General features: G+C 37.6%; 1 protein-coding gene across 1 annotated transcript; it reads right to left on the reverse strand.

The window, feature by feature from the left end:
• Positions 1 to 3,945: 3,945 nt before the first annotated feature.
• h1m (linker histone H1M) lies at positions 3,946 to 5,673 on the reverse strand. The gene is made up of 5 exons (XM_065284681.1): positions 5,533 to 5,673; positions 5,140 to 5,420; positions 4,593 to 4,710; positions 4,421 to 4,470; positions 3,946 to 4,305 (listed from the first exon to the last, which is right to left on the reverse strand). Exons 1-5 carry the CDS (start codon positions 5,606 to 5,608, stop codon positions 4,030 to 4,032), a joined length of 801 nt encoding a protein of 266 aa, XP_065140753.1. The 5' UTR covers positions 5,609 to 5,673; the 3' UTR covers positions 3,946 to 4,029.
• Between the last annotated feature and the right edge of the window lie 4,526 nt (positions 5,674 to 10,199).

A 10,199-nucleotide genomic window follows, 5' to 3' on the forward strand; every position in this document is an offset into this window, starting at 1 on the left:
CTTCATTCTTGTGTGCATTGAAGCATATGGGTAGACCTGGCTTTAGAAGGAGATAGGAGAGATATAAAGCCAGACGCTTCACATAATGTGAGTGTGTATTTGAACGGTCTGCGCATTATTAACATTCCACACTTTAAGGGCATCTGGTGGTCATTGTAAAGGTTAAAGCGATGTTCCGAGTTCAATAGAAGTTAAGCTCTGTGGCATACTGTCAGTTATTGAAAAAAATTGAAAACTATAATATCAAAAACTCATGCATACAATAATTTGCTTTAATTAAAGTCTAAATCGATAAGGATACACTGGGTAGAACATTAAAATACATTGAAAGAGTACTCTGTTGTAAAAGATTGTAAACATTACAAAAAAACTGATGAGATTGGTGTGCTAATTGCTTACTAACCTTGTTTGCATAAAGATTTTATGCAACTTCAGTCCAAACTGTAAATAATACTTGCCAAGACACAAGTAAGGGATTGTTTATATGAATGAGATCATGCGGTCAACCAAAAGAAGTCCAAATTAAAGTCTGTATGACTCTGGTTGTAAAAAAAACACATGACTTTTAAATTATAATTATGAATATTTGCAATGTGACGTACAGGATGAGAAACCTGAAACTAGCATAGACATGTAGAAAATCTATAGCATATATCAATAATCAACTCAAGAGGTCTTTATATAAAAACATTTGCCCTGCTGAATGCCGCAACTGACCAATCAGAATCAAGCATTCCAAAAAGCAACGCGATTTAGATCAATCTCCACCTGTTATTACATTTAGCTGCAAAATGATTAATCGCGACTAATCGTTTGCAGAATAAAAGGTTTTGTTTAGATCATAATCGTGTTTAAATGCAAAATATGAGTGTAAACCTGATTTTGTGTGGAAATCAACAATACACAGATGCTGTTAAAGAGCTCACAGTAGCAGATGTAAGACATACAGGAAAAAACAGCGGGTATTACTGAAAAACAACAGGCTACGTTCAGCTGGTTTGCTTTAGTTTCAGCCTAAGGTTATCTTTCCCTCTCTCCATCAATCTGTCTGTACCTCCCTCAGTCTGTGTACGGTTTAGTGTTTGCTGACCTCTATCATTCTTTCAATCACCCTGTCTTTGCTTTAAAGTCCAGTCTATTTGTCCCCTTTCATATCACTCCATTTGTTTTCACTTCCTCAATCCATCTCTCTCGTCCACACATCCACCTCATCAATCCGTCTCTCTGTCCTCCCTCCGTCCACCTGCGGTAATTCGGTCTGCTTCTCCCTCGCTTCCCACAGTCCAGCTTCTCTTCGGTAATTTCACCTGGCTGGGAGCCGTACGCTAATGAGGGGGTAATCAGAGGGATTTCATGCGCCCCGCTGTCTGAATCGGGCCCTACATACACCCACTGTGGCCCAGGGCTTCCACAGGCCCTCAGGGCTGCCGAGCATGCAGGAAAACTGCACGGATAAGACCGACTTATTAAACTTACCTCGAGGGGCCGAACCCTCGCGAGCAGTTTCGGTGCCCTAGTGAAGAATTCCATTGTGAGATGACCTCTGATCCGAGCGTCTTTCCTGTGGATCAGCAAGTCTTAATGTGATTGTGTTGACTGCTTGGGTTCGGTGTAGACCTCTGTATTAACTGGGTGGGGGTATGAAATCAGCTTCAGAGTTGCTTTACTTTTAATCCTTGTACAAAATCAAATTAAGATACCGACATATGTCCGTGCTGTTGCAACTTGCAAGTCAAGCTACAGTCGCTCCACACATTTATGTGAAACCGCTCTCTGAATACAGAGTAGTGACAAAGTTTACAAGCATTTATACCACGGGCCTGTTGAATGCTTTATTGGTTGAGAAATGTCCCACAGGTAAGCTTTATTTTTCTGTAAAATGCACACCTGTCAAATGTCTTAAATGACCCTCAGAGCAATGTTTGTGGTAACATTGGTATTAGCGGAATAATTGAATCCGGTGCTTTAAATTATGTAAGAAATAATTGACGACAGGTCATTGAATTATTCAAAAATAATTCAAATAATAATAATAATAATTCAAGGACATTGCTCTGGTGGTAATTTCAAGACATTTGATAGGTCAGGTGTGCATTTTACAGAAGAATAAGGGGCCGTGCACACCAAAGCTTTTACACCCGCGGCCAGCGTATGCTTTCAATTGTTTCCAATGGAAGCAGGGAGCTTTTTTGTGCTGAAAGCCGGTGCTCAGTGTTTTTTCTGCGCTCAGCGTCAAAAGAGTTGAAAAATATTCAATTTTGGGTGAAAAGCTCAGCTCGTCAATGTCAGTTCTCACATGGCCGTCCAATCACAGTGAAGGACGGATGGGTCAAATATCACAACAACCAACCGGCACATCATACAACGACGACGACTGATAAACAAAGCAGAAGCATCACAGCAAACAAAGCGCTCAGATAGCTGAAATAAAGCTGCCAGTCGGCATCCGCCGGGCGTTTTCAGCCAATGAAAATGTTTTGGTGGGCATGCCCCCTGAAGTATACCTGTGGAACATTTTTCAACCAATCAGCATAAAGCTTTCAACAGGCACGTGGTATAATTGAAAATAATGCACATGGCGGTGCATTACCACCTTGGGTGTGCATTATTTTCAAATAATTCAATGGCCCATCATCAATTCCTTACACAGTTGAACAATTCCATGCAAACGCCTAAAAGTAAACCAAAGTAATATCTCAGATGTCAATATTTCATGGCTTACAGTAAATACCAATGAAAGGTCTCAAATTTTATAAACTTTCAATAAACATGTTATGGTTAGGCAAGTGCGGCTTCGTCAAATCCATGGTTGTTTCTATCCCTTAAAAATGCTGACGTGAATTTTACTATATTGACTATATTGTTGCTTATTGGTTTGTGAATTAATGTACAGAAATCCAAAGCATTTAGAAGGTGTCCAGCATCAGAATAAAAAAAACCCTTGAAACCATTTTTTTTTTGCACATATAAGATTAAGGTCTGAACTTACTAGAACCATTATTTTTAGAGGATTAAAAAATATTTTTTATAGAATTATTTACATTTTTTAGATTATCATTATCAAAAATGATCATTACCGCAACATATTACATTAAATATATGCATTTAAACACTCATGTTTCGGTAATGAGAACTATAAAATTGTCTAGGTACTATGACAAACAAAATTTCAACTTATTTGGAGAGAAAAAAATAAGCTTTTTTAGATTTTTTTATAAATATTTCCATGTCAAAGGGCCCAAATCCAGTCATGGAGGCATTGCGGTAATAAAGTTCCCCCCTTAAATGTGGAAAAAACAAAATGGGTTTGCATGATGTCACTTGAAATCAGGTGCAAAATAGTACAGGAGATGTTTGTGACTGTATGCTTGATACTCTTACTTTGCATTTACTTTATCAAAATGTTTCATGACACCTCAGAAGTCTAATTTCACTAGAATCACCCAAATGTGTCCGTCACAAATGCATGTCTCCCCTCACCTAAAAGGAAAGCAAAAGTATAGACAAATTTTCTGGTGTATAGACTATAATCAGGGCTTTATGAAAATAAACAGATGTTTCAATATATCGGTATTGCACAATTCCCTGAAAATTAAACGTAACCAAAAGTCACATCCATACAGCTAAAATTACACAGATGTGCACATTAAAAGTATGTGAAACGATTCTCAATTGGTAGAACATGTTAAAAATGCAAAGTCATGGGTACAGGGCATACATATACTGGAAGATTCAAGGACCACAATGGAAAGAAGTTACTTTTAACTTTGTGTTATCCTTGAAAAAAATGTGTTATTTCACTTATTATCCAATAAATCAAGATGGTTGGATTAAAAAGTTTCAGAATTGATGTTGGTTAACTGTCTGCCAAATGCATAAACCATTAGTCACTGAACATCTAAACACCATTCTTTACTGAAGGAATTCAAGACACCCTGCTACAGATTTTGAAACAGTAAAACTTTTTATTCTGAAATACAAGTGCATGTATAAAATGACTATATAGAGGATAAAAACAAGATCATGGCATCACTTTTTTCCTCTTTTCCCAGTGGCTTTGGTGGCTGCTGCATCTCCCTTCTCTCCTGCATCATCCTCCTGGCTTTTCGCTGCAGTTTTCTTTCCCTTCTTAGCAGCAGCTGGCGGCGCCTCAGCGCCCTCCTTTTTTGATGCCTTTGGTTTTTTAGCTTTGCTGGGTTTGGGCTCTGTTCCACCCTCCCCTGCAGCATTCTTTGCCTTGGGCTTCTTAGCAGGGGCCACCTTTGAGGCAGTGGCGTCCCGCTCTGGCGTTTTAGGCTTAGCATCCTAAGAGAAGGAGGGAGGAGAAACGGCAGTGGTGGGGAAGAGAGAGGTTTAGCCGCCTCAGCTGTAAAAATGTCTGCAGACCAAAGGAGAAAAATAGAGACTATGCAGAACTTACATCTGTAGCCGCTTTCTTCTTTGTGGGCTTTTGGGTCTCTTTGCTCATTCCTTAGAGAAAAAACAAGCAAGAGTTGAACATAGTTGCAGTATGACTCGCAAAAGTTGTAATTAAGTGACCAGAAACCAGAAGAGATACAGATTCACACTTGTCACTTTAACATGTGACATACCATCATTCTTGGCTTTAGGTGCCTTTGCTTTTTTAGGTTTGGATGCTTTCGGTACATTGGGATCAGCGTTTTCCTTAGTCTGCGCTTTAGCTTCTTTTGCTTTGGTCTTGGCAGCAATCTAAAAAAGTCAAAAACCATTTGAAATTATTCATTAGAAAATCCATGGCACATACAGATCCGCATGGTAAACATGTTGGCACGTCAACCATTACTATAACTAAAAGATGGGAGAACCAGTGAGATTTGAGTCAATTCCCATAGACGCCCATTAAAATGCTCAACTTTACAGTAGAAAATAATGTTTACAGCCTTGAACAGCCTATTATTGGCTTAAAAAAAAAAAGCCCTTTAAAAACCTATTAGGTGATGTCACGAATACAACGTCCATATTTGTAGTATACTGCACTGGAATCATTACGATTACTTGTATCCTTTGGAGATACAACACCGGTTTAATAAAACCCACCATCGGTATATTGAGGGCAAATAAACTTTAATTTAGTTCAGTTTAAAAAAAAAAAAGTATATGTAACTAATGCAGCGTTACCCGGAAGCGTCCCTGCGCGCCCGTTGTGGTCGGCCCGGAGTTCGCGGGTCTCACGATCGTGCCAGTCTCGATCCCTTTACTCAGTGCTCGTCGCACCATGTACTTCAGTCGCGTCTCGTCCACGCTCGTGTGTTTCTCCTTGATGTATCCACGGATAGCCTGCGCCGAAACTCCCTTCCTGGAGTCCAGTTCCTTCAGCGCCTCTTTCACCATCTCCATCGTGGACGGGTGAGGAGAAACCTTCCGCCCGGCAGTTTTACCGCCTGAGCTCTCAGCAGGACCTTAAAACATTAAACGTTCAAAAAAACCTTTAATGAATGAGAAGCAAGTTTGGAACAATTCATGATGGTACAAGTACGTCATTTTTGACATTCGACTAGACGAATTACTAACCTGTTTTAGCGTTTTCAGTCTCTGAATCCTTTGGGATGGTAGCGGTTGGCTCAGCAGCTGCTTTTTTAGGAGCCATTTTGAAACCAAATTAAGATGAGGAAGCTTAAAGCACACTAAAGACACCGTAATGTTTGAAGTACTTAACGCAAGCGACTGTGGTTATTTAATGCAGTGCAAGGAAATTATGCAGATAAGATTCACCTGATCATAATTAGACTCATTAGCGTGATTGGTCCAGTTGCGGGAGAAGTTCGACTTCTTGCAGTGCTGCGCAGATCGCTCGTCATATGACATCACATAATCGCGAGAGCAGTGATGTGGCGTCATACACAGAACGGACTGCGCAACGCTACTGATAGATCGGTTGTTTTCTTTAGGATTAAATGTAACCGCCAATAAACACTAAAGAAGAAGAAGAAGGCTTCAATTTATATCCTTTCCAAGCGTGCTGGTTGTGTTTTCATTTGTCAGAAAATTCAAAAAACGTGTACAGAATGAGGATGTTAGTCTAAATGGTTCAAATGGGAATTTCACTGAAGACTTCAAATATGACACAAAACAAAGATGTTTTCGAGCACACAGTTCCCAATAGGTCTTTTATGGCACCCAGTTGGACTATGGTTACCAATAGGATAAATCTCCCCTGTATGACATCAAAGGGAATTTCAAGAAACTCCTACGACTCCCCTGTGATTTCTACACATTATTCCAACGCAAGTCGATTTCTGGGTAGGATTACACAATATACATACAGTATATTCAGCCTGTCACACTTTCTAGTCAAACTGCTCCCATGATGTCTGTTCAAAATATCGATTAAAACATCTCTTCTTGTTTGTTTTTAACATTTAGGGGTGGTTTTCCGGACAGGGATTAACTTAAGGACAGACTTAGTTTAATTAGGAAATATAACTCTTTTTAACAAAAATATCTTGCTAAAAACATACTGGCGTGCATTTTGAGGCAAAACAAAGGGCACTGATGTAGTTGAATTTATTGAAAGGATAGCCCCTTGAGATGTAACATCTCATTTTCAAGGGGGTCCCAAAAACACAAACAAAATAAAACAACACAAAACAAAACACAACAATAATAAAAAAAAGCTTAACCTTTCCCCCACACCCACAAATCACAGTTGAAATACAAAAACTCAGCATCATACATCAGTAACATCAACCTAAGACAGATCCTCGAATCATCAAAATGAATAAATGTAATGTAATGTAATGTAATTTAATATAATAATAATAATAATAATAATAAATATATAAATAAACAAATCAAAAACATGAACAAGTTATTTCAAGACAAGAAAAAACACAATCTTAAAGTGGTTAAGAGAGGTAGATCTCAAAGAAACAGGAAGATTATTACAGTAAAAAGGAGCTTTATACTGAAATGACCTATCCAACTTCACTGAAATTATTAGGAAAAAGGAAATAAGGACATTGCATATACTAAGTGAATATTTTAAGATATGTCAGTGCAAGTTGTTTTTTACTTCTCCTTTACGTTTATTTTAGTCTTGGTCTAATTCCTGTCCGGGAATCCGCACCATAGTGACTATGTGCTTGCATCATTTAATGTGAAACACTTTGCCCTTACGAAAATTAAACATTGGTTTTATACAGTTAAAACTAAAAATAACATGTTAACACAAAAAACATGGTCCATTTTAATGTCAAAAAGTGTCCAGATTTACCTAATTTAATATATGTGTACAGAGTAGACGGTTTCAGTAACAACACGCGGCTTTCGTGGTCATCACGTAACTTCCGGTAAAGTCTGCGAAGAATAAATAACAACAAAGTCCTTTTAAAGTAGTTTATTTATATAACAAGCAAAATAAACAACACGTAGATTAGGAACCCAAAAAAACATTTGTAATTTTCGATGAGGTATTTGTTTAAGAGTTCAGTTTCAGCAACTAGTCAGAGACCATTAAACAATCCGAAACCGGAAGTAAAGTTTGGACCAGACGCTGCATGTGCGCCTGATGAAACGGTCTATATAAAAGTCTGAATTTTTTATACGTTTTTATTTTGTTATTTTTTTATTGTATTGTTGCATCTTTAAATTTCTGTAAAAAAATCTTATTTGCTCTTATTAGGAACCTATTAGGAACCTAAGGATCAATTTATGATAAATTTGATAAATATTATAAATTTGATTTTAAAAAATTCTTTAAGAATGTGTGTAGTTTGTGTCCTCTTATCATAGTCTGTTGACCTCATCCTTGGATTCTTTTACTTAAAATTAATGTTTGCAATGTAGTTATAAATCTAGAAACTGGTTAGTTTGATTTATGAGTTTGAAACTCTTAACTGAACTTGTTTTCATTTACGACAGAGAAATGAAAAAGATAAACAGTTGCAGTGGTTAGTAACTGTTGCGCTTTGTTTTCTCTTTCTCTCTTTCGTTCGGCTCTTTGTTTGTTTATCATTATTCTAGTCTGCCACTTATTTACCATAAACTCTTAAAACTGCTCTGAAAACACTGAGAATAGTGACCGCAAGAGGACCAGATGACTCGGTCGCTCTTTAAAAATTCATCCCTCCTTATTAAAGCTGATTTACTGCCTTGTTTTGGTCCTTTTAAATGACTTCAGCAAAGACAAATGGACTTTTCCGAGGGTCACGTCGAAGTCTGGGTGAAAAAGAAGAGGTTTGTTCCATTTGGAAATAAGTGTGATGAAGCGCACGACAACACACACAGTCCTCATGATACAATTACAAACAGTTAATTGGATTTAGTGATAGAGGAGTAATCGGGCCAAGAGTGCAATGAGCTGAAATCTGCAGGCCTTTAATGACTTCATTTGATCAGGATGTTGAGCATCCATCTGTCCGTGTGTCTGTCCGTTTCATTTTGTTCATTAGGTAGTGACACATGTTAACTCATGATGTAGTGCATGTGTGTGCGTGTCTACAGTACATTTACACATGTTCATGGACGGATCATTTGGTTTTGATTTTTCCCAACATCTGCTAACAATTTAACCGTTTGTCTTTCAGTTAGTGACATTTGTGTTAGGTTCATGTGTGCGTGTACGAGTGAGATTCGAAGTCTGTTTGTATAGATCACATGCTTTGGGAGTCATTTTTTAACCCATATAGCCTACACAAGAGGCATGTGTCAAACTTTCATGAGAAAAGATTATTGTTATCCATATAGTGAAACTTTTACCTCTTTCTCTCCCTCTCTCTTTTTTTTTGTTTTGCACCTAAATTTTAAGTATAATAAACTTGGATTTACAAGACATTTCAATTTCGAAAAAAAGTGATGAGCTGCTATAACTTACAAAATAAAGTTGAAATAAGTTAAGCTAAATTAACTTTATTTTATAAGTCACAGCAACTCATCAATGCAATATTTTTTACAGAGTAGGATTGCATGGAAGTTTCTGCAAGATTGTAAGTCACAAATCTGGAAGAGAAGTAGATTTGTTGGCTGTGTTACCTTTTTTTTATACATCAGGTCAGATTTCTTTTCTCAGTTCAGTTGGATAATAAAGATCATCTGGTTTTCTGGCAGTTCAAGGGCATGCTGCCATTAAAGCAAAAGTAAAGTTATATATCCGATTAAACTTTTTCACTGAAAATGTAATGCTGATAATTTCATTTGTTAGAAAAATGTTCGGATCTTTTATTGTAGTCTCAGACGTTTGCACCTCATTGTTTCTTGAAGCACTTTTCTGGTGGGAGTGTGTTGTGCTTTATTTTGTGGAGGACATTTTGTTGAAAAGGATTTGAGCTGAAAGACTTCTGGCCAGCGGTTATCTGGATGGGTGTGAGTTTATAAATGATGGGCTCTGATTCTCTTCAGTGATTGGTTGGGAGTTTTTTTCTCAATATATATTTTCACATGTGTGAGTTGCACCAAGTGAATTATGGATATTCTGACCTTTGCAAGCTTATTGGGCCCCATGACACCATTTGTGTGTGTGTGCGTGTGCGTGTGTGTCCTCTCCTTTACCCCCGTTCTCCTTTTTCCAGAGTAATAGGAACCAGGTTTATCTTAGCTCACACGCACAGAGGAGACTACAGTATTGTTTTTGAAAATAACACAGCTTGCAAGCTGTGCCACATTATTACCCATTCACATACAAACACAGTACGTTTATTTAGCATTTACCTGAAACTTTTGTATTTCCAATGCTTCGTCTTTAATGGTAGCTATCGCTGTAGGTAACATGTTGATGTCTGTTTGCATATTTTTAGTATAAAGTTCACTGAATCGGGGGCTTTTATTGTATTCAGATGTTAAGAGATTCGTCTCTGATGTGTTTACTCAGCTGTCTCTCCTGGTTTCGGACAGTAAAGGGATTTGAGTATTTTATTATTGCAAGTGTCTGCTCGACCCTTTGATCCTGTTTACAAAGTTTATTGTTAGGAAAACTCTCATATAGAGAAATGAACACATCCTTTATTTATTGGATATTTAAACGATCAAAGTTCAAATAGCATGTCTTTAATAAGCAGTTGAATGATCAATGAAGTGTGGTAACACATTGACAAACTTTGCTGGCCTCATCAGCAGAAAGTTCATGGACTGAAAAGGATTTGCTTGACATTATTGCATTGTTGTTAAAAGAGTGACAAAAGCTTCAGCTGCCATTGCGTTTGTTCACCCTATTTCTCCTGATGTTCTATCAACGGTTCTGTCTG

This window comes from Paramisgurnus dabryanus, chromosome 5, assembly GCF_030506205.2.
Source record: "Paramisgurnus dabryanus chromosome 5, PD_genome_1.1, whole genome shotgun sequence".
NCBI lineage: Eukaryota > Metazoa > Chordata > Actinopteri > Cypriniformes > Cobitidae > Paramisgurnus > Paramisgurnus dabryanus.

Bases quoted from the DNA above. Each gene is read 5' to 3' on its own strand.
- h1m (XM_065284681.1), bottom strand. From the start codon at position 5,608: ATGGCTCCTAAAAAAGCAGCTGCTGAGCCAACCGCTACCATCCCAAAG. The intron at 5,421-5,532 runs GTTAGTAATTCG...TAATGTTTTAAG, and splicing joins GACTGAAAACGCTAAAACAG to GTCCTGCTGAGAGCTCAGGC. The intron at 4,711-5,139 runs GTAACGCTGCAT...TGACTTTTTTAG, and splicing joins GCGCGCAGGGACGCTTCCGG to ATTGCTGCCAAGACCAAAGC.